Source organism: Parasteatoda tepidariorum, chromosome 1 (genome assembly GCF_043381705.1).
Source record: "Parasteatoda tepidariorum isolate YZ-2023 chromosome 1, CAS_Ptep_4.0, whole genome shotgun sequence".
Taxonomy (NCBI): Eukaryota; Metazoa; Arthropoda; class Arachnida; order Araneae; family Theridiidae; genus Parasteatoda; species Parasteatoda tepidariorum.
The window spans coordinates 83,383,437-83,408,885 of record NC_092204.1 but is presented as its reverse complement, the minus strand read 5'-3'; the positions used below and the strand labels follow the sequence as shown (position 1 = coordinate 83,408,885).

Sequence of the window (25,449 nt, the reverse complement as noted above, 5' to 3'; positions counted from 1 at the left end):
GTTTAGATTGTATTAGTGAATTATAAAATTATACTATAAACAAAATAAGCACAATTTTAAAACACAAGTGCGCTGTAAATTTTATTTTGTTTACCAGATACCTTTATTTATGGGAAGTTATTTCATAATTAGTTTGGAACAAGAAAACTATTCCAGCAATAAAATTTTTTTATTTTTTAAGGCAATTTTTTTAATTTAAAATATCAGTACAGTTAAAAATATCTCTTGTGATAATGCTAATAAATTTTAAAATGATCTAAATTTATATCATAAAGGTAGAAATCAGATATTGCATCAAATGTCACTAGGGTTGTCATATTACACATAGAAAAATATTTAAGTATTACGATTATTTTATATTTGATTCCATTTTATGCTTGAAAAAAACTTTAATAATAGCATAAACTTTCATGAATTTGATATTTTATCACTGATGTTTTAAATGTTATCGATAAAATATTCATTCTTTTTTTTTAATGAAAAAAAAATTTGAAATTAATTTGTTTTTGGACTTTTGAGATTTACATTTTTAATATTTTTATGGATAAATTTTTAAGTATAAGTTTATGCTGTTTTTGTAAGTTTTTCTTATCGAAATAAAGGAATAATTACTTGTTAATACTCAACCAAATGAAAAGTTCTTAAATGGGTGCTTTTCTTTCTTTTTTTAATATGCATAAAATTCAAAATTTAAGGAATTTGCAAAATGGAATAATATGAAGTGTTAAGTTTGAAGAATATATTTTATAAACAAACCCTCATATAATAATTTACTAATTTCCGAAAATAATTTCTTCATTAGATTATTTAAAACTTACAAACTGTGTTTTTATAGGTTTGAACCATCCAATTGCCCTAGACTTATTTGAAGATCATGTTTATTGGCTAACTAGAGATTCTGGGGAAATCTGGAAACATGATAAATATGGACGAGGTGTTAAAGTTCGTGTACGCAAGAGTACAGAAAACCCAACATCTGTTAAAGTGTATCACTCTCTTCGATATAATACTACAAGTAATTTTCAGTTTTATTCACTTTTATTTTAAACGAATGTATTAAACTTTATTTTAATGAATGTATTTATGATATACTACATAAATATTTTTTTTAAATTCTAGTTAAAAACCGTTGCCCTGAAGACGCTTGTTCTCATCTATGTTTGCTAATACCTGGTGGTTACAGGTGTGCTTGTCCTGATGGCTCACCCATTTCCATTCTTGGTTCAGCAACGTGCAATTCAGGTATTTACTTTTGTTTTTACAATGTACTTCAGTCATTTGAATATTAAGAGCATTTTTTCTTCACAACTTTAGAAATTTTTAATTTAGTGATTAGTTTTTGTTCATCACTAAACTTTAAAAGATTGAGTGTGTGTCATTTGACAAAAAATACCTTTCAATAAAGGTATGAAATAAAATATCTATTTGCTTACTTTAGAATTTGCACTTGATAACTTTTAAAGTTTCTGTGAATTTTTGTCTTGAAAAATTAAATGAAAAATATTTGATGTTGTCTTATTTTGGAATTTTATACTGTACATGTATTAGTGCTCAGCTTTTTGAAAGTTTAATTTTATTTTTGTTTCAACTGGTAAAAACCAATTACAACGTTTGTAGTTGTACTGATATTCTTGATTTTTGTGTTAGATCAGAACATTCCAATTTTTACACATACAGTTGCAGATTTTAAAATAATATATTTTAAAATTCTCAGAAAATAATTAATTTGTAGATTCGCAACATTCAATTGTTCAAGTGGTTAATCTTGTTTCAGACTTTTTGTCCTCTTTCAAAAAAGAAGCTTAATTTTTTCGTAGTCGAAATTGTTTTCTCAATGTGTCTAATTACCAAGTGGAAAAATAAATTTTTGAGTCATAAATTTTTTTCTGGTATGTCGAATCTCAATGAAAGCATTTTTCATTAATCGCAAAACCGAAAGTACTTTTAAATGGTCATTTACTTTAAGTAGCAACAAACTTCTTAATCTTTTCAATCGATCTACTTTTACATGGAGGCAATACAGTAAATAGCTTTGAAACAATACAGTAAATAGTTTAGAAAGGAATTCAATATGAAACACACATGGGTAAATTGAAAAAATATTGTTGATTTATCTTCTTTTCAATATTCATTTGAGTACGAAGTTTAATATAAAATATAGAATTTATTCAATTTATGTTCCATTTTTCAGGCTTCGAAACTCCAAAACCTCAGCCATATCGTTGCCCGTGTAGAAATGGTGGCCATTGTGTTGCTGATTCTTCTGACAGAGTTAGTTGTGTGTGTTTGGAAAACTATACTGGAGTGCATTGTGGTGATTTTAGCCCTCAAAGTGCTCGCATTGGAGGACATGGAAGTAGTAAGTGATAAAATATTTTTGTTACATCTCAGTTAAAAAATTTAAGGGACTATTTTTTATTTAAATTTCAATTATAAATGTTTAAAATGTAAATGAAAAATGTCAGAGAAAAATTTTGAAAAAATATTGATTTGATGGAATCTTGTTAAAAAATTAATTGTCTTAAATATTGGTGAAGTTTTAGTTGATTTTGTTATGCACCAACATTTATTACATAATCTTTTTCTTATCCTAATCTTTTAAAATTGTATCATTTTAAAGAACTTCTTTTTTTAATAATTAAATATTATTATGAAGTTGAGAAATATTTTTAATTCTGGTTAGTTTTTAAACTTCAATTGCAACTTAGTTTTAAAATTTTTGGATAATAATAATGTTTGAGTTAGGAAATGATCTGATAAACAATATAACCTAAAAATGGTTAAAGAGATGTATTATATTATTTAATAGATGTCTTTAAACTATAAAATTATATCTGAGTATTGTTTTATGGAAAATATTTTATTAATCTTTGTTGTATTCCAACTATTTTTTGTGTATTCATATAATATGTATGTTATAAGAAATATATAATAATTATAAGACATATATTTAAATATGTTATAAGGAATATCTGATTTGAGTAATCAACTGATATTTTGTTTAACTTAGTTTTAAGAATAAGTGATAAAAAAAAAAATATTTGTAAAATTTGTTCTTAAATTTTTACAGGTGTCGCTGCTATCGTGATTCCAATTTTAACTATACTGCTTGTTCTTGTTGGAGGCCTGGTTGTGTTTTACATATTTAAGAAACGGAACCTGTAAGATATTATTTTGTTGCTTTTACTTTCTTACAATTTTTGAGAAGATTAAATATTGCAAATTTCTGTTTTATTACCTGTGTATTAACTGGGAACATCAATATTACAGGAAACCTCATGGATTTGGTGGAAGTAATCAAAGTGTATCATTTAGAAGTGGCACTAATGTTGAATTCTCGCCAACATTCATGGCTCAAAATGGACCTTCTGAAACAACTATTGAGGTAATTGTTCAATCGATTTATTGTTTTCTTTGTTTTACCCTGATTGAAATTAAAATTGGAAAAGAAAAATTTGTTATTCGTTAAGGTTCTTCAAAATTTTCTGTCTTTTTCTTTTGTTGAGATATTTTGATTTGTTTTTTGTGTAAAAACTGAAGCATTTCCGCAACAGCCAGAGAGTCATGGAGGTTAAAGCTCTACAATTTCATGTCTAATCTCAGAATTATGGTTAGCACTGTGCCCTCGCCTCTCCCAAACAAGGTGGTACCCATCAATGTTTAGATGGGTGAATTTTAATCCTTCACTGGGTATCAAACCCCAGTCCTTCACTATGGCAGTTGAATGCCTTAACCACTGAGCCATCACGCCTCATTTTTTTTAGTAGAAGTTGTAAAATAGTCCTTTACTTTTTAAATAAAGTAATTATTACATTGTGTGAATGAATTTTTGAGAAGTTATTCGCAGTATGTTTGATTTAAAATTTATCCTGTAGTTCTTTGTTTTAAAAAAATATAGCCTAATTTAGCAAGCAAAACAGTGGAAAATTTTTATCAAGTCTTGATTGCTTACAAATTTACACCCCTTTAGTAAAAAATATAAAGTACAAAAATAAAAATTAAATAAATAAATAAAGTGTGAAAAAATAATTAATAATTTAAAAGTCTTAGCCAAATTTTTCATTAATACTACAAGTGAAAATTTTAAATAAATTGCTTAGATAAAGCTTAGTTTCGTGTAAAGTTCGTTTTAATTTTTCGATTTTAATTTCTCATGTTAAGTATTTTGACGGGCTCTAGCAAAAGTTATAAAATTAGAATGTTAATATATTTTGTAAAGCTTATTTATTAAAATTAGTAAAATAATTAGTTTCAAAAAATAATTTTTTTTTTTTGAATATTGAATATTAAGTTTGGCTTATAAACTTCTTTATCATCCCATACTTTTATAATGATCTTATAGATTTCACAAATTAAAGTATTGAAACTAATAGAACAAAGTTGTATTATTGTTTCAGAATTTTAGTATTATTGTCTACAATATTATTAAACAAGAGATGCTTTAAGATATATTTTCATACATAACTCTCATTAAATTTTTCAGGAACCTCTTGACACTCACTTCAATCTTGGGGACTTTGACAAACCCACCGATTTTGCCAATCCCATGTACGATGTCATTGGAACAGTTAATGACAAAGGCCCTCATTACGAAGTACCCACCGATTCCAAAGTAGACAAGTCTAAATCGTCATCACCTGCGGTGTTGCAACTTAGAAAAAGTGCTTTGGATCCAATGACCGCAGATACAGACAAGGACACAGTCGGACTAGTCGTTGAGGACAAATCAGAATGTTGACATATGTTATAATTTGATGCAAGTAAAATACAACTCAACTCTTCTGGAAGAGAATATGTGTGTGTCTGAATAGCAATTTATAGGAATGATTGAAATGTCTAATTTTGTTTGTTATGTAAATATTCCTTACAATCCATTCCATTTTGACTTTATTATGAACATTTGACATTCCTTGGCGATGTTGTGTACTATTTTTTATAGAATATGTACATAACTTATCTACAGAATGCATTACCAGTTGGCAGGAGACTCGATAATTTCCTGATTTTTTAGGAGATTTTTGCTCACTGATAGATGCATTCTTTTTTATCCCAGTTGTTCAGCTTTGAATTAGTATCTGGGCTTTGTGTACATACGTGTTAACTAGCACTTAGGTATTTTTAAAATGAAAGAAATTTTGTTGTATTAATTTTTTTGAGGTAGATAAATTAGGACTTTAATATATTCACTTGTTTGAATACTTATCCATGATGAATTAGAGCATATATCAAATTTAGTTCTCAATAAACTTTATTAATTTTAGATTACAAAATTTGTTTTTTTTTTTAATCTTTAAATACATCGTACATATATGGCATTTAAATATTCTTGAATATATATTTTATTATAGATTTCTTATGTTAAATTATTTATGCATAGGGAGGCCAGTTAAAATCAATTATATTTTTACGCTTTCCAGTAGATCTGGACTAATTAGTTCTTAGTCTTTCACCAGTTATCTATTTTTCAAAAAAATTCCAATCAAAATCATTTTCATCAGTTCTGTTTTGTGGGTTTTGTATTTACTTGTTTTGTGCGTTGTTTGTTATGTAAAGGAGACATTAATGCAGTGTTTTTCATACAATTTTGAAAATCAATGTTTGCAAAATATATTTCTGTTAACACTTTTCAGACAAATGCCTAAATTTATTGAATATTTGCATATATATATTAATTTGTTTAAAATGTAATTTAAATTTGATTACCTAAATTAATGTCTCCTTACTTCAAATGTTTAGTTTTTTTTTTCTTGTGTTAAAATACATATGAGTTTTTATTTCCTGTGATACGTTTAAATAATTTTATTTTTTTCAAAAATATTATTTGTGATTGATAAATTTGAAGATAACTTATTGGTTGGATTTTGAAAAGATGTTAATCAGTAAATTTGTGCCATTTATTATTAAAAATATACTTGCACAATTTCTAATACTTTGATTCCATAAACTTCATAATATCAAAGCCCTATTTTTATCACTGCTAGACATCAAGCTTCTCTGATTGCTAAATAACTTTTAAAATTTTTTGGACATTCCAAGTATTAATTTTAGAGAGCATTTAAGTATTAGTTACATTTTACATATTTTAAACAAATAACTGTGTGCGGATGTTTTACTTAAAAGTTGCTAAAAAATTCTTATTCATGATTTAGTACAGAAAAAATTTAAAAACTTTTCACTAACATTTAACTATAGTTTATTATATTAAACTAAGTATAAAATTTTCAAAATAAATTGCATATTTTTTTTTTAATTTTAAAAAGAAAATCTTAGAATTGTTTTTTCCCAAAAGTTCAATTAATTACATTTTAAAGCTTAAAAGCTAAAATTTCAAATTCATAAAATTTTTCATAAATCTATAATGGTTATTATCAGAATTTTTAAGTCTACTTCTGTACAACAAAAAATAATAATAATAATATTTATTAAAACATTTTAACAACTTCTTTGAAAATAAGGCTTAAAAGAGAAACAATCTAATTTTATTAAAATTTTCTACATCTGCAACTTAATTATGACTTCTATCAATTCTATGGTTAATTTAAAAACAAATGCTTGAAAAAATGGCAGCTGTGTTTCCTATACCGTCCAGACTGAGTTGATGAGTAGTGCTTCCACATTCCATTTCAAAGTAAGATCATTACACTCATCTATAGAAAACCGTGATATATTATTTGCACTATTCTCTTGAACTGTGTGTATTGCACTTCAACTGTGCTTAAGAGACCATTTTTTCGAAAAAAAATTTTGTTTTCAATTGCTGTTTAGAATTGTACATCATTTAAGTGTCCTTTGAATATTTTCGGGTTACAGTGAAATCTTTGTAATATTGGAAATATTCCTCATTAAAGAAATATATTTTAATAGCCATGTGTCTTTTCTTGATTTTTCTTTTGAACCATATGAATATTACTAGAGAGTTTTGTTTTTAAATCATCATAGAACCGTGTGTTTGATGCAGCATGTCCTTTTTGGATCTTGTGTCAATAAACCATATCTTCAATTCAATTCAAAGAAATCAGCACCATCATTAAAATGATAACCTAGGGTGGGCCTTGGCCTTTTCTAGAGCATTTCTTCATTCAGTTCTTGTCGTCAGATCTTGGAATGGCCTAGTGATTAAGTCATGGAAATGCCATTGTGAAGAACTGGAGTTCAATCCCCAGTGGGCAGCTTAAAGCTCACCCAGTTTCAGATTGATGGGTACCGGCATGTCTAGTATGTAAATAGGCTACAATGCCTTAGTCATGCCGTTGCCGTTTCAATGATAATGGACCAGTCTCAATTAAAGTTTTTAAAAAATAACTTCAATTTTCAAAATAGAATGACATTTGTCTAAGAACTCAGATTTAGATTTGATTTTCTTGCGAAGAATTATATTAAGTTATATTTCATTGGGTTTTTTTTCCCCTAATACACCATGATGTGTGAAGAAAAGTTATAAAAAATTTTTAAAAAAACATATATTGAAACAACATGTTTGTAACCAAGTTGAAATATATCTACGATGTTAATCAGAAAAAATAACAAAACCATCATTAAATTAAGGTAATCTTTTACGGATACTTCAAACAAAAATACTTATTTCATTTTTTACCCAATTTTAAGAGATGTTTTGCATTCAGTTTTTTTTTAAAATTGAATTTAGAAGTATTATATATTTATTATGTTATTTAACAATAATTGATTAAAACAGAGTTATTTTCAAAATTCCGTTTAAAGTACAATTTGGTAACTAATTTATTCTTATATATTATTATATTATATGAGAAGTTACATCACAAAAAAGAAAACGTTTTGATCTTTTTCTTTTATTCTGATAATTTTTTTCATTAATTTTTTATTTGGTGAAGAATTAAGAATTTTATTGTTATAAGAAATTATTATAAAAAGGAAGAAATTATTCTCCTGGTAATTTTTTTACAAACTCTTTCATACAAAGCTGAATATTTAAGATGAAACTAAGTCTTTCATAAGACTAGTATTTTTCAAGCTTTGTTTTTGTCTTTATGAAGTTTACCACCGATTTTATTTATAATGAGTGTCTTTGTGTTTTGGATTCCACGTCCAATAATTTATACCCGTTCATAAAGTCTATCAATTGTCTGTAACAGAATAAACTTAAAAATTGAAGTCTGTGAAGACCTATCTGTCTCAAAATCACAAAGCCACCAATGAACTATGCGCTTAAAAAGAAAACGTTAATTTACTGAGTTGCTTCTCCAATGCTTTCTTCAAGAGTTTCTGTATGACTTTTGTAATTTTGGTCGACCAAATTTTCTGCATTATTTTTACAAAGCCCTTTACCAGTGGGTTAAGTGGTCCTAGACCACTAAAACCAAAGCGAAAACCTTCCAGTTTAGTAACTAAAACTCGATCAACATCAAACCTGATGGCCTCTGTTATATTCAGTCTAACCTGGACATCAAAGTTAACCTCATCCGCTCTGCTCCAAACGGTCCCCTCTAAATTCACTAGGAATTTTCGATGCCATTTAAAATGAACAACAGCATCTTTCATTCCAAGTATAGTAGAAAAGACAAGTGAATCATCTTCACATTCGACGTTTAAATCTGAAACGTTGGTAAGGGTGGATAATCCTTGCAAAACACCATCTTCCAATTTATTGCTGCTTGAGTTTCCGAGCTTTATGGGATCATTTTTGTGCAAATCCTCCAATGAATCATACAGCACCTGTTGATATAAAATTCCGATTTCAGTTTGAGTGGAGATTTTTTAGTTTCAATTAATATGGCAATCTGCGTTTCTGTTTAGGTCCTACAATGAATCTATTATTTTACGAAAAATTCTATTTTAGTTCACTGGAAGTTTTTTCTAAACTCAATTTAGATGCGTTTCAATAAATTCTTATTTTGACTTGAGGATAGGGCGCTTTTTTCGATCTTAACTTACATGGCAATCTGCGTTTCCGCAATTCATTTCATGGGTCATTTTTATGTAAGTCCTCCAATGAATCGCATAGTAACTGTTAATTATCAAAAAATTTAGTTAAAGTTAACTGAAAGTATGTTAACTCTTGAATTCCGATTTTTTTTTTTTTTTTTTTTTTTTGTCTCTATAAGCATGAATGTCTGCGTTTCTGCTACCTTTTTCATTGTGATCTCTGCACTCATTTGCTAAGCTAATAGTTCCGTTTGCTCATTTGCTAATTAATTGTTTTCCTTGTAAAAGAGCTGTTTGGAGGTTGATTAGCGAAACTAGCAGATGGTAATTTCCCTCATCCCCCCCCCCCAATTTTGTAGCTCGATAAACTTTTTGTTAGTTTATAAAATTTGAAACAGAACTTTATAAATGAGTAATACTATAAGAAGATAATAAGTTTATAAATTAGTGGACTTTTTTTTTTCTCTCTCCGTTTCAAAACTCATAAAAGTAAGAAATTAAATTAAACAAACAAAAATTAATGTTAAATTAAATTAAACAAACAATAGAAAAAATATATTCATTTAGACTTAATTTAATAATTCGAGAGAAATAAAATAGCTGCGCTGACGTCTTTTCTTACTGTTGTTTTTAGTTTGACAATGAAAGTAACAAACTTTAAACAAATAAATGTCTAGCATCGCTTTTTATGAACATTTCTAATGATTCATCTTATGTTAACAGTAACACATTTTTCAAGATAATTTTTTAAGCTATTTCTTTTAGGACCTTCCAAGCGTTCGGTTGATTCAGGATGAAAACTTCAGTTTCAATATTTATTAATCAATTAAATTGCATGCAACTATTATTTTTGTTAATACAAGTGCAAGATACTCTTTTTAAAAATAAAAAAAAATCTAATAAGTTCAGAATTCTACAATTTTCTTTTCTTTCTTTCCTAATAATTTTCCAGCCTAAATTATATATGAATTTTCCAACCTTTTCAAGTAATACAACAAATTTTTCTGATAATGTTTAGTGTTTCCGTTCTGATTTCACAAAATTTAATATAAATATACAAAATAGTATAAGGCATTTTCGGTTTAAATGCAAAGAAGCAAAAATTATACTGTGGCCCAGTTACTTGCAACAGCCGCTTTATAAATTGTGAATTAGTGATCTAAATTTTATTAAGACAGATCTAAAATAAACATTTTTCTATTTCATGAAGAAAAATGAGTAAATGGAAGAAAAAAAAATTCTGGCTAAAAAAATCGTCTGCAAGTAAGAAAAAAAAATTAAATCATATTTAAGTTAAATTATAAATTTAACTGAACGATTTTTGAAAACAATTTCTGTTATTTTTTTATCAAGTTTTTATTATTATTATTATTTTTAAAGGAATGATCGGATTTTTAAAGAAGTTTATATTTTATTGTTTATTAAAAGTTAAACGTATATATTCATCTTTTTAGATGAAGGAAATCATGAAATAAGCCAGTTGAGTCTTTCTAACTTAGATAAATTTTTTTAAACCTATTTTGCACTAATAGAATTGAAATTAAATATAAAAAAAACCCGCCCTTAAGTATTATCCGGATTTAAAGCTTATTTGCCTCAGTTATTAAGCAAAACTTTGTCTCACTAAGATTTATGTATGATATTTTTTTTAAAGATATTACAATAAGGTAATATTAATAAAATTAGTAATATTTCATAAAGTAAATGGTAATCAATTTGTGAAAATTAAAGATAAATAAATTATCGATGTCACCAACTTTGAATCATGACGTATGAGCCCCATTAAAAAAAATTGAAATCATTTTTTACTTTGTGACAAAATTAAGGGATCCATAAATTAATAAAATTAAATTTTGTATCTGAGACAAAAAGTGAACAATGTCATACCAAACCATCTGACAAAGCATCTTAAGAATTTTTTCTTTACAAAATACTTAAAAATATTAATTTTATGAAAATAAAAATGAATGTGTACCAATTTATTTTGAAGGTATTACCTGACCCACCGCAAAAGTTAATGATGTAAATAATAATTTCTGTGTATATATATATATATATATANTTTACAGCATTTAGTTGTTGCATCTTAAACAGACTAAGCATGAAGTTTGGTGATGATTGTTCAATTAGTTGAAAAATAAATTAAATTTTAATTTTTTTAAAATACCTAAAAAAGGAAATATTTGAAATGCTCCATTTGTTCGGAAAAGCAAAGTAGGAAGTTAATTTTTTGTTACAAGATTTTTATTATATTTCTAAACAAAAGTTGCGATAATTCATAACGTTTAAACAAATTTAATTTTAAAACAATAATGAAATATTAAAAAACACATAATTTTAACTAAAATAGTTACATAAGAATTTTCATTTGTGACTAAATAATTTTTTTTACTCGAGTTAAACCTATAATGCATCGCAACTTTCATTTAGACATGTATAACGAGCAATTTGATGAAATATAATTAAAAACAGATAAAAATTAAAATGTATGGAGCATTTCGAAAACACAAAATTTACCAGAATATTGATTTTGAGAAAAAGCCAGTTTTAAAATTTGCACACAATAATACACTATTTTTTGCTTGAATAATAAATTTTTAATGTGTTAAATATGTGTAAAATACTTATGATTAACCTCATCAGAAATTATATAGTATTTAAAAATATTCAAATGAAAAATAATCCAAAATAACAATGTTATTACAATACTTGAAAGAGAAAACGAGAAAGATGTGATAACACATTTTTAAACATATTTCAAATATATTACTCTTAACACTTAATTTAATGTTCAAAATTCGCCTGCAGAATATGTCAACCCTTCTTTTTTAACTGATTTCTTTTCTAATGATATTTTTTTATATTTTCTTGAATTTTTCTCTTCCTTGAATTTTTGAGAGGATTTTCGCTTTTTCTGACTTGCACGCTTTTTCTGACTTGACTTGCAATCTTTCCTTTCAGCAACTGGTACAGAGCTCTGATAATTATGTTGATTTTTTAATTTTTATGTCTCAACATAGCCTAAATTGTACTCTGCAACTGCAGCAATAACGCCAAGCTCTAATCTTTTTTTTGGAGATAAACACTTCTTTTGCAAACTTACGCCAAATGCAACTGCAAAGGGGTGTGGTCATACTAAAAAAAAGCTTATATTTCGGGAAAAAAAGATCAGATTTTAATTTTTCTTTTTTTTTTAATTTAAAGCTTATGATTCCTACTTCAAATATAAAGTAAAATCTCAAAATTGAAAATTTAGTCATTTTATTCGAATTTCAACGTCCCTTGTACCCTTCACAATTCAGTCTTCACAATTCATGAATGAGTATTCCAATTTATTTTCCTGTCAATAATGCGTAGTATCTTTTTCATTTCTGCAAGTTGTGAAAACTTTTAAATTATATTTAGTGTAAAAAAAATGTGTGTTTTTTTCTTCCTTTTTTTTTTTAATTTCCTACGAGTTTTCCGCTTAAGATAAAAATTATAAGTTACTCGTAATATATTTTGTTACTTGAAAAAAAGATCACTTTAAAAATTTGATGTCTGAGTCTTAAGCTTATTTTGCAAAACATTTTGACTGTATGTCATTACTAAGTGAGCACTTGGAAAAAAAATGGAACGACAATTTACTCTGATCTACAATTCAAATCGTATATTGTGAAGAAGTTAAAAAATGTAATTAGAAACCAACAAAAAGAAAATACTCATTACTTACACTCTTCAAAACTTCATTTACTCCAAGATAACATAATATGTTTCGCTTTTCACGTAATAGGTAATTTGTTCCTTCATTCTCACTTGCTGTAAAAGAAGTAACATTGAGTCTTGTAAAGCAATACACACACTAGCCATCTATATTATTATGATAAAATACTTTATTTATTTATTTATTTTTGTAATTTTTTATTTACTGCTTTGTTATATTAAGTTAAACTGAAAATGTAAACTAACATGGTTATTTAAAAGATAATAAGTCAATAAAAGATAACTTTTTTCGGGTATTCTAAAAACGACCGACAAACAGAAAATCAATTGAAGAAAATCAAACGGAGATGGATGAGTACAGTTACTGCGTTTTACATAGAAAAGAAGAATTTCCTCCTACAAATTTTCGAAATTCGTTATAAAGTTTGACTACAGATGGCACTGCTAACTGAGAAAAATTATAAATAAATAATTTTAAAGCAACTACGAAGTGAGCAAAATTTACGCATGTGCGTTAATTTTATCAAGCGAATGTGCAAATAATTCAATTTAATTGTTCTAGCCTGCAGTAGAAAACATTGTTTTATAGTATTTAATTAACAATCCATCTTTTCGCGAGATTTGTTCCTAAATTTGAAACTTAGTAAAAAGAAAATGATCCAGTTTCTTAAGCAAAACGCGTAAATTTCTCCTTTTTCTTTGGCTAATTTTTCAAATCATCCGTCAATTTTGGGACTGAGACATCGACAAAAATCAAAATAAATTTTATAAAAACTAATTTGTGACTCCTCGCGTATATTCCTATTTTCAATTCTATATACATAGGATTAGTTTACATCAGTAGACATATGTATTTCATTTTTATCTCTAAACGTAGAAAAATCTAAAAATGAATCATTTAGGTGACAGAAAAAATGTGAATCGATTTGTTGGTTGGTGTGTCGATTATATGAGTGATCGCATAGTAGATAGCAAAGAAATACTAAAACACGATTTGCTCGTGAAGATCTTTTGCTCATGAAGATAATATTAAAAAAATTTAAAGCACTTACCTGCCAATGAAATTATGTAATAGATCAAAACTAACATCAATTGTCTGATTCTAAAATCAGTCATTTTCGTCATCATTTTGACACTGCAAAAAAAAAAATTATATGTTACAATATTTTTCTTTCAATCACCATTATTTTAATTTATATTATCAATATTTAATTATTTCAAATGAGTAAATTTTTATTCGAAAAAATTACACGTTTATGTGTTTTTATTGTAAACGAAATATAAGAAATCACTTATTGGTTGATTCTCATGTCCCTAAAATCATAAAAATTAAAATTTATTATGCAAAAATTTAAAATTTTATATGATTAAAACTTATTTTTATTATTTTTGCTTTAATATTTTGATGTAAAATTGTATTTAAGATAACGTAAGTTAAGTTTATCATCAAATAATTATATGAAGCTTAGTTTATTAACAACGACAATAATGAAATTCTAAAATTCGATTTCTCAGGAACTAGTCGACGGTTTTGCTCAAATTTTGTATTTTTCCATGCAAAAATACATTCTTCGAAATGATTCTTCAAAATTGTGTACCTTTAAATTCAAAATTCTTTCGATTATTATCAGATAAAAAAAGTAATAAATATTTACTAACAGTTATATTTTGCATGGAAATTACCTTTGCATAAACGAATTTTATAACTATGTGCAAAATTTTTTCAATTCACCTAGAAAGTTCTCGAGATATGGCGAAATACTAAGAAAAAAGAAAGAAAATTAACATTAATTAACAAATTTTGAACCGCTCTCTTGACTTAACTATTAGGACCATATTTTTCAGATTCTACCCATTTCGGGAGACTGAAATTCGAATCAAGTAGGAAAAAAGGTACGTTTATTCAGAGAAAATCTGCTTTTTTGTGTCTGATTTTGTAACTTTAAATATCATCTGTTCTAATTAATTAGCATCATTTAGGTTAAGGCCTTCAAATCATTAAGATTGATTCCTAGAACGTAAAGATCTGATCATTAGACCAAAAGTTTTTTTAAATGATCCGGTTTTTTCCCTTTTCTTTCGTGCACTGTACACTTAAGAGCATTGCACTACATTCTAAACACTTTTAGTGTATCTTAATACCAAAAACGGTAATTTACATCTAAGTGGAGCAGAACCAAGGGCAGTTTCTGGCGAAAGAAACACCAAGAATTATTTTTACACTACTTGGTGAAAAGTAGCTGCCACCATTTGTGGCATTCAGTAGGGGAAAGTGGGGTCAATTGTAGCATTTTTCACTTAACTATTTTTAACTAACAAAAAATCCAATATATTATTAGTATTAATTGACAGACGAGTAAAGTAGGTTATCCTCTACTAGAAAAAAAAATAAATACCTTATTTTAAATGTTATTATATTAGTTATTAACAATTTCTGACAGTCGTGCACTTGTTACGATTGTCCCCACTTACGGGGTCAATTGTAACAGTTCATAAATTCAACTAAAACACAGTTAATTATACATATTATCATAGTTGTGATATATTTTTTTATTGATTAAAATAGTAGTGATATTTTAGGAGTAAAAATAATAATGAGCAGAGACCTAAAGGGTTAAACTTTTAAATTTAAGAGGTTAAAAATTTTAATTTATGCTGTGAAAGGTGAGAAATAAAATAATGCACATGCAGCATAATATAAATGATATAGGAAACTATTGTTGGTTCTTAAAGAGTTAAGTAATGGTTTGTAAACATAAGATTATTTATTTTCAGCTGTTGCAATCCTCCCTTTACTTATTGTTACAATCGTCCCCAAGACGCCATTTCAGCTTCATTTATTAAAAACAATGCTAGTTAATTAACAAAACTAATCTTCTTTTTTTTGAAATACTAATTAAGGTGTCCACTTACATATTCGGCTAATAATTTTTATTTGTTTAAACAAAATTACTTTGTTACAATATAATATTCTAATACCAAAAAAAGTACTTACGTAGCGTGAAAATATCTTTTGTGATGTAACTCTTTCAAAAGTACATAAAAATGGTTGCCAGCAGGGGTGTACATGTAGATTTATTAAATACACCTTGTGCGCCACCTAGGAACCAAATCTAGAACCTGACACTCGAAATTTTTGCACTGTTACAATCGTATCCTGTTACAATTGACCCCACTCTCCCCTAATACAAACTTTTTTAATTATAGTAAAATAATGTGCACGTAAGAATCGGTATAAATATTTTTACGTGATAATATAAAGTACGAACCATTTATATAGGATTCCCATAAACCCTAATTCTTGAAATGAAATATGTTTGTAAATCAAACATATGTGTCGCACCAAAAGAACTTTGACACAAATTCAAACTTAACTTAATGGAACCGAAGTAGATAAAAATTATTCATTTTGAAATTATTCAATACAGTTTATAGTAACTTAAAATATAAATATCCTTATTATACAACTAAACCCATTCATACATATTTTAACACCGAACTTTTGTTTATGTTTATGCATTGAATATTCTGTATATGCGTTGAAGATAAACTGTCGCCAACTTGCATTCGAATGTAAAAAATCTACTGACGATATCCCTAGCGCGCCAACATCGGTGTTTTTGAAAGCGAAAATATTGAACGCATGGTATAACTACGCATGAGCTTGGTGAAAGTTTTTACCTTTAAAAGAGTTAAGATTCAGTTACACCCATTGAAAAGTATATGACAGCTCGGATGGGTGTTAACTTTAAAAAAAAAGTTCTTTCACACAATTTTTTGGGTTGTTCAACATCAAATTGGGAGAGATAGTACATCGTTGTTTTTTTCAGTGTATAATTATTCGATAAAACGAGTGGAATTGGGGAAAAGAAATAAAAACTTCAGTTACATTTAAATACCTTTTTGAAATAACATCTTTCAAAGCAAACAAACACAATCGATTTACAAATCTATGTTTCAAGTTTTGCCCATTACGAATATGCCAGCAGCACGACTAAAATACAATATCAGTTTTTACTATAATATATAGTGCATTAAACTGTTGAAACGTTAAAACGATGGTTTTTTTTCCATTCATTCTTCTCATATTGTCTCTATTTCAGTATAAATACATTTATAATTAGACTGATAACACGAAGGCTGGATTAATATTAACAAAATGAGCAATTTTGGTTAATATTAATCCAGCATGTCACTGATACAGCAATCAGTATACAAGTACAAAATTAATTAAAATTATAGTTGTTAATAAAGTTGTATAGAATGAAATACTCAATTAAATTAACTTATTGCTAACAAAATATACTTAATAAAATTATTTACCTTAAGAAAAGCTTTCAAACTGGCTATATTATCACCCGTTGCTGGTTATCTTTTCAGAAAAAGTACCAATTTACAGTGATGTATGATTATTTGTTCTGATGGGTGGGGGAGATAGATTTCTCAGGAAATGACGTCATTCAAAATAAGCACTGTCCCCTCCATACTTCTAGTAGATCTTAATCTACATTATTTAATTAAAAGAAAGTGACTCACGCGCACTGGGATATATTAATATATAATAAATATCTCATTTCATTATATAATAACAGGTTGAGAAAAATACCGGACGATCTTTATTTGTGTGGAAATGAGATAATCAGTTACTCCGTTTTTCAGCATAAAAATGATTTTATGAAAGAAGAATGAAAGTTTACATCTATACAACTGCAGTTATTCGGGCACAAAAGATGAAATATAATATTCAAAGGAAGAAAAAAAAGATACATGCGTGAATTTGTCAAGTTTTATTATCTGCTTTGTTCCGAATATCTTGTAATTTATAGTTTTGTCAAGGATACCGTTGATAGAATAGTTTAAATACATGTCGTTCGTTCAAATCTAAAACTTATTGTTCAAAGTTTACTTATAAAGAACTGTTCTATACAATTTTTATAGTAATGATAGGCAGAATTATTGACTTTTGTTCTGCTTAAGTCGTAAGAAGAAAAAGGTACTCTCCAAAAAAAAAAAAAAAAAAAAGAAATCGGGTCTATTTTGAACCATACTACCGGTACCTTGAACATAATAAAAAGTTTGCTGCAACCGCAATAAAGTGTTAAATTAACTCTTGTTTTTATTCATGTTGAACCGGTAAGGAGTAGTCGAATTTCGAAAAAGGTATTCGATTAACTTATAGTTAATGTGTTAAAGATTTGATATGGTTTAACTTAGCACCATATTAAGGTCCCAACAAATTTAAAAATATTATAGTTCAATCCGCTTCTGAAATTCCTAACAGTGTTGCTTAAACTTTTTGCTTAGAAATTACTTAAAATATTCGAAGTCCGTGAATACTCTTAATCCTGATATTGTAGTTTCTAGCTTACTAACTTTAATTCTATATTGTCAAATTGATACATAGCTATTAGAATTTTCATACGATCTCATTAACTTCACTATCATGATGGTTTCAATATATAAAGGTCAATCACTTATTTTGCAATATTATCCATTAGAGTATGGTATACTATTGGTGATAGTTAAATAATGAAACAAAGATTTTTAGGACAAAGATTTTTCGACATCAACTACTTATAAGCATTCATTTCTTAAAAAAATTATCAATTATCAAGTTCTCAATTATAAAGCTGCTACCATTGATTACGTACGTATGATTATAAAATAGTTTTTTTTTTCAATTTTTTAAATATTAGAAGAGAAGGGTTAATTAATTTAATCTGCAAACATTCAATACATGCTTTATTAAATGCAGTTAATTGTAAACATAATTCTCTCTTGGAATCTCATATAAGTTTAGATTTTTTTAGTTTTATGACATTTTGCAATACGCCTCTAAATACGTAAATACGTTTCAACCCTTTTTAATAAAATTTTATGAAAATGTAAGCAACTTACTTTCAGTAACTTAAAAAATTAAAATTTCACGACGCTTAACATCAAAGCAGCAAAAGGTTTATTAGTTATATTTTCATAATTTGCTAATATATTATTTATAATACAGAGTGAAATATTTTCTGTACACCTTTGGTTAGTTGTTGGTTTATTTTAATATAGTATTGCATGTTCACTTACAGTATATCTATGTAGTTTACCAAATGAAAACGAAAACACAAACAAATAATTTTTTTTGTATTGTAGATAGTTCTAATGACAACGAATATTTGCCGCATGTCAAACGAGTTAAGAGCGATAGATAGATTTCAAAAGAAAACAAAAGGCAAAACTTACTCTCCTTAACTACTTTGTTTTCATTTCCTCACGCCTGAAATTCTCAAAAGGATGTGAATGAATAACATGACCATGATTTTTTGATAACACATTTTTTATTTTTTATTTTATTTTATTTTTTATTTATTTTTATCAACTACGTCACTTCTACTGGGTAAGTTACAAGCATTTCACTAATGATACAGTGCTTAAAAAACGTCATTGAGTTAATGAAAAACCCCACTGAGTTTTCTAATGAAATAAACATTTTGCTATCTAACTTAATAATAAATAAGTAAAATAAAAGCCTGTATCACTTTCATTTCAGGCATGACATTGTTCAATTAGGCCTTCAATTTTTTGATACGATTGGGGAAATAAAATTCAAAAGCAAAAGGAGCGAGAAAAAGCAAATTTAATTTTCGCTATTTTTTTTACCAGAAAAAAAATTTGTTTCTTTATTACTTCTTAGCATTAAATAGTCATGATCAACACTGGTAAAATATATTATTTATAAATAAGCTACATCTTTCATATCATAAAATTAAGGTGCGAATTAAAAGTTGCCTATTCTATTGATATAGCTTTTTTTTAATTTTAATTTATGAATTCCCATGTGTTGTGACTTCTTTGTGACTTTTCATTCTCAGACTGTGGCTTCTTATTCTCTTTGCCATCAGATGCATACACATAGATACCAACACATAGATACATCTCTAATGATTTATTGTGTAATAAATGTGGCAATGAGAATCTATTAAAATTTGTGGATTTCACATAAGTTTGAAAGGTGCTCATGTTCTTGATCTTAAAACGCTTGATTATTAGTCATATTAACCTAATTACTGACAAGATAATAGATTTTTGTAATTTTTAATATTTTTTCATTAAATACATGGTTAAAATATAATGAGGCTAGTAAACACGAAACGGCAAAATACAAAGAAAATATTGCGTTAACGTGTCTTATGATAAGAATTATTTCTTTAAAATTTTAATAAATAATTGAAATTTTGCATTTTTCTACATTTTTTACCCAGAAAGGAACTTTTATTTTAATTTAATAAGATATTTAATTAAAAATAGGATTTAATCTAAACTATTTTTTTAATTTAGAAAATGGTGTAAGAACACATCAAAGTGCTCTTATAAATAAATAAATATAAATTAAATAAAAATTAGTTTGAAAATTCGCGTTTACGAACTTTTGGTCTATACTGGTCCATTCAACATACTATCATAAAAGGTCACTGAAAATTTCGAAATAAAAATAAAGTTGAGTCAATCTTAAAAATCAATCAAAAAGCCTAATGGGAGATATTTATTTAATTAGTAACAGGAATAACAAAATAATTCAGGTGAAATGAAATTACTGTTAACTAAAACTATGATATTTTCATCCTTATATTTGCAACTATTGTTATTTTTTAGTAATAAGTGCCGGTATTGCAGCCAGTTTGCTTGAGAAAAATCTTAAAATATAAATACTAGAAGCTTGTAATAAATACCTGATTAGAACTTTGCGGTTCTTACTAACTTTCCAAATTATGAAAATACAAAAACCAGTTTTGGAATTGGGTTTCTGATGGGTAACTGGCATGTCACCATCCATTGTAACTAGTGACATTCATTTTTACATACATATTATCTTTTTACGCATTTTTATCGTGTTTATATTTTATTTTTGAATCATAGAATAGAAAAAGTTGTGAATCATGTTAATCCTCTTGATTTGGTGTAATCCAAAACTCAAGATATGAAGAAGAAGAAAACACAGTGAAACTGACCTCTAGAAATAGCGAATACTAAAGAAAGCAGCTTTATTATTTTAAGTTAAAAGGCAGATTTTTAAACTTCACTGGAATTTTTTGATAATTTCTATGAATTTTTGAGTTAATTAAAATTTTGCATTTACATAAAATGCGTATACATTTTGCGTTGATATAAAAAATTTGCGTATAAAGATTATACAGCTTCATATTTTATTCTTCAAGTTCTTTGATAATGAATTTATTGATAATTATTCTATTCACTATACTAAAAACAGAAATCAAAAGTAAAAATTCTAAATCAAATTCGTTATTTTATTATTACGTTAATATAAATAAATGTGCATGCTACAATCCCTTTATTATTCATAAAACTGACAATGATGAGAACATTTTACAGCCTGATTCCTTTAGATTTAGATTTAAAGAAGCAATAATTAGTTTTAGAAATTTTTAATTATGATTTTAACATTTTCATTAATGATGGAATTTTATATTTTTAAACAAATCAAACTTGTTATTTTATTATAACTTTTAAATAAGTGCGCATGCTACATTCCTTTTATCTCCTATAAAATTGATAATGATAAGAACATTTTAGCCCCTTATTCTTTTAGGTTTATAATCAAAGGAAAGAATTCGATTTAGAAGTGGTTAATAATGATTTAAACAGTTTCATTGATAATGGAACAACAGATTTTCGAACAAATCAAGCTCACTTTGTAATTATTTTTAAATAAATGTGCGAGCTACATTCATTTTATTTTTGTAAAATTGACAAAGATGAAAACATTTTATCACCTGATTCTTTTAGGTTTAGATTCAAAGATTTAGAAATGACTAATAATGATTTTATTTAACAGATTTTTGGACAAATCAAACTCTTCATTTTATTATTATTTTTAAATAAAACGTGCATGTAGCATTTCTTCTATCCTTTATAAAATTGACAATGCTGGGAACATTTTATCAATAGCAGTTGCTTACCCCCTCCCCCATTTCATTCATTCATTCATTTTCTCAAATTATCATCGTAAAAAGTTAAAAGGAAAACTTACCCGATTGAATTGATGTTTCCCATTCATGTGTTCTCATCTGTAAATTCATTCTTTGAACCTTGACTTTTTCAGGAAAATTCGATCACCAAAACCCACAATTACACAAGAGTATCGAGAAACAAATCAACTGCACCACTGAATTCTCTTGCCTAATACTGTCTTTTCACAAAAGCCATAAACAGTTCCATATTCTACCTCTCTCCTCCATTTCTTCCTTCTTTCCACTCTACCAAATCAAAAACAAATTCAATGCAGTTATTAGAGGATTATTTACTACTGTAAAATTCATGAAAAGAATGAACTTTTTCTAGTGACATGCAAAAGTGAGTGAATACGTGGGGCATTCTCAATATTCTTAAATGTGTTTTCGATTAGTTGCTCTTGAAAAGAGTTGTGTATTATCGTTGGAAGGGGTAAAGAAATGGAAAAGAAAAGCAAATATAATTTTGGAAAACCATTGGAAAGATTCAAAAGAGTCTAAATCTCTTATTTTCATTTAAATACAAATATTATATGTAAATGCTTCTTTAGTATAGTCTTTAGTATTTAGAATTTTCAACTAAGTATTAGTTTTCCTTAAATGTCAATGTTTAGAATATTTTTAAATTTCTTAGATGCAGAAGGATTAAGTTTTACACAGTGCAAATGCAGAGATTTTTCTAGAGTGTATTTTTATTCAAAATATTAATAATAATAATTATTAATAATTAATAATAATAATATTAATAATTTATAATTTTAATCTATAACAATAAGTAATAATTAATATCGAAATAACTAATAAGGTCATACTTTCTCGTTGAACAATTTCTGGAACGAAANATATTAATAATTAACAATAATAATATTAATAATAATAATTATTAATAATTAATAATAATAATATTAATAATAATAGTTTTCTTTAATGTTAAATAATGCATAAATAGTTTTCTTTAAATGTAAGTGTAAAGAATATATTTAATTCCTAAATGTATATAATATTTTAAAATTTTGTTCATTATAAGTAATAATAATAATATATATAGTTTGTCTAAAATAAGAACTCCCCCGGACGTTCGTCTGGACCTGTGGCGGTGACTGTGGTAACGAGGTTTGATTATTCCAAGTAGGGGTGCAGGGTCACTGCTTTAAAGTGGTTTCGGCTCGGGTCGGTGCGAGAAAGGAAATCTCTTGGGTCTATTGTGTCAGTCCTAGAGTGAAGCTACCCTCCCTAATATGCGCCATTCTTGTTTCCACGCCACCAGACGGCCTCAGACTTTGGGGCAGGAGGAGTTCTTAGCTTAGACAAACTATATATGATTTCATTATTTGATTTAAGGATTTCATTATTTGCATTGCAGCTCCTTATAAAAAAGGAATTTTAGCACTAAGCAAATATGTTTTTCACGCATTTTAGATTTTAAAAAAAATAGAAGAACTGTATTTCAAGGTTAGTTACACATTTTATGGCGTAAGAAATGCCACAAAACGTGCAACTTACCTTGAATTACATTCAGCTAATTTAAATCCAGATACATTTTTCAACCAACTTAATGCTAATATTATCTATTTATGCAATATATTTATCTTACGTGGCTCTATAAACTCGGGTGTTTCTCTATCTATTGTCAACACTTCAATTATTATTCATTTTGCTAGGCTGCCCTAAGTAATAACTTAAGTAGTGTGGGAAAAAAAAATAGTTATACTTAAAGTAGTTACTCTGATTCATTTTGATAGGTTGTTTTAAGAAGACCCCATATCGCGGGAGAATCTTATCGTCTGAAATTCTATTTCATCTCGATAACTAATTTAAACTTTAAAGCATAGAAAAAATGAATTCCGTCAAACTTAGAGCAAACCATGAAGTTTCAATCGCTGAAAAAAAATTGAAAATGGGAAGAAATTAATGGAAGAGAAGTATCCCGTAGCGCAATCCTTCTCATAAATTATTTTCATTCTGTAACCTCAGTATTTCAGTATCTTTTCAACATTTGAAACTTCATGGCTTACTCTAGGTTTGTCTAAACCCTCTTTCTCTATACTATAAATTGTAAATTACTTATGGATTTGAAAAAAAATTAGTGATGAAAAGTTACTCCCGTGGTACAGCGTCCTCTGAAGTAATATAAGTTATACGCAAAGTAAATCTTTAGAATAATTTTGTATTTTTAGACAAATAGAATCTTAATTACGAAGTAATTATTTAGATTCATTCTTTAACCTTTCTAAAATTGTAAAAATTTTAAACATAAACGATGCGATAGTGCCGCAGATTATCGTAACACTCATATCATTGGTGACGGACGGAGCTTGCCTTTTCTGAGCAGCATATAATGACAACAGCTATAATTAACCATAAATGTATATAAAAAATTAATTTGCAGAGTCTTAATTATGGTTAAATATTAAAAACAATCGAAATAAACTCAGAAAATAAGATCGTAAACATACCTGAAAACCGTTTTTATTGAAAATAATCTGATATTTTTTTTTTTTGTTTATTCATTTTTTTGACTGCCAAGTCAACCAACAAAGTATGCCTTGAGTCCAAAGCACGAAAATGATTTTCGTTTGTGAATGGGGCTCCATCCACCCTCTACAAAAAAAAATTCTCTTTCAGGTGTTAATGTGATGCTTGTGGTCATTTGTGACTCATGATCAGCTTTCAACATAAAGGAAATGAAATCAGGTAGGAATGTTACATCTGTGACTTCTTAAAGAGATAAGGGAATTAATTATAAGAATGGAAGCTCTTGGGGTGGTCAGCAGTGAGTCTTCTCTTGTCAGAAAAGATGGAAAACAATGACGAAATAAGATTTTTTTTACATTATTTGAAAACTAATAATAAATGGAGAAAATAAAAATTGGAAGAAAAAATATCGTTTTACCGAGGCTTATTGCTTCAGAGAATATCGTAATATTGAGAGCTGAGCAAGACATTAATTCATATGAACGTTTGTCGGAACCACGAAACAGTATCGTAATAAAAGGAGTTATTGTTGTATTGGATATCGTAGTAGCGAGAGTTCACTGTATATTGTTTGAAAATAAATTACCGCGTTATGATATGGTGGAGGGCTTGAAGCCTGTTCTTTGCATTCGGCTTGATTACCATTACACTTCTTAGGTTGTACAAAATAATTTTGAAAGGTGACAAAGCTGGTCGTCAAAGGCGGCTAGTAATAATAAATTTGGATGACATGCGCTAGTAAATTTTTCAACACTGGAAATGATACTTTTTGCTTTTCAAAAAATATGTATAAACATTTTGTTAGCAAGGTGGGTACCCAAAGGAAAGAAAATATTATTTGTCACTTGCAAATCAAGCATAATTTTGATATTTTTGATTCAGATAGTGCTTTTCTTTTCCTTTTTTTTCTGTTATGAAACAATTTGTATAAACATAATGTATATTTCGCTTTGGTAGCTGTGATTTATATTATTAAAAATATAAATTTGGATATTTTTTTCAGATTTGTTGCCAAATGTACGAAAAGGAATACAGGTGATATTTTCACGCCAAAGATTAAATTTCACAAGATTTCTCGTTAGAGCTCTAATTGGGTACTTGCACTTCAAGAAGAAGATCACATATACCCCCACATATGACCTATCGCGTCAGCTCCAGCTGATCACTTATAAGCAAAATGGCGTGTTAAAGTTGAGATAAATTTCTCCATATAAGTTGATAATTAACATGAAGTTAATTAAATACAGCCCTGTATCGCACATCGAATTTATTGATATATAATTCTTTCTCGTCTACGTCTTTTACTTAACTTGGATTTATTATTTGTTTATGCATTTTATTGTAACCGTGATAT

At 27.2% G+C, this 25,449-nt stretch overlaps 2 protein-coding genes across 5 annotated transcripts in view; one reads left to right on the top strand and one right to left on the bottom strand.

Moving 5' to 3' along the window:
* Positions 1 to 6,863, top strand: part of LOC107441084 (low-density lipoprotein receptor-related protein megalin) — a 120,748-nt gene extending 113,885 nt beyond the window's left edge. For both annotated transcript variants that reach the window (XM_016054231.3, XM_043039085.2), the window contains 6 exons: positions 836 to 1,015; positions 1,120 to 1,242; positions 2,192 to 2,359; positions 3,071 to 3,161; positions 3,271 to 3,385; positions 4,484 to 6,863. In XM_016054231.3, the coding sequence (XP_015909717.1) occupies positions 836 to 1,015; positions 1,120 to 1,242; positions 2,192 to 2,359; positions 3,071 to 3,161; positions 3,271 to 3,385; positions 4,484 to 4,738 (932 nt within the window). In that variant the 3' untranslated portion in view covers positions 4,739 to 6,863. The remainder of the gene's footprint in view (positions 1 to 835; positions 1,016 to 1,119; positions 1,243 to 2,191; positions 2,360 to 3,070; positions 3,162 to 3,270; positions 3,386 to 4,483) is intronic.
* On the bottom strand, positions 6,458 to 21,787 carry LOC107441036 (uncharacterized). 3 transcript variants are annotated; one of them, XM_016054175.3, is made up of 5 exons: positions 18,835 to 18,889; positions 16,927 to 17,107; positions 13,656 to 13,738; positions 12,614 to 12,699; positions 6,458 to 8,691 (listed from the first exon to the last, which is right to left on the bottom strand). In XM_016054175.3, the coding sequence occupies exons 3-5, from the start codon at positions 13,729 to 13,731 to the stop codon at positions 8,185 to 8,187; spliced, it is 669 nt and encodes a 222-aa protein (XP_015909661.1). In that variant the 5' UTR covers positions 13,732 to 13,738; positions 16,927 to 17,107; positions 18,835 to 18,889; the 3' UTR covers positions 6,458 to 8,184. The 3 variants fall into 3 exon arrangements, with proteins under 3 accessions (XP_015909661.1, XP_015909670.1, XP_015909654.1); XM_016054184.3 differs by lacking the exon at positions 16,927 to 17,107; XM_016054168.3 differs by lacking the exons at positions 16,927 to 17,107; positions 18,835 to 18,889 and adding an exon at positions 21,641 to 21,787 and having other exon boundaries at positions 7,298 to 8,691.
* Positions 21,788 to 25,449: the final 3,662 nt, after the last annotated feature.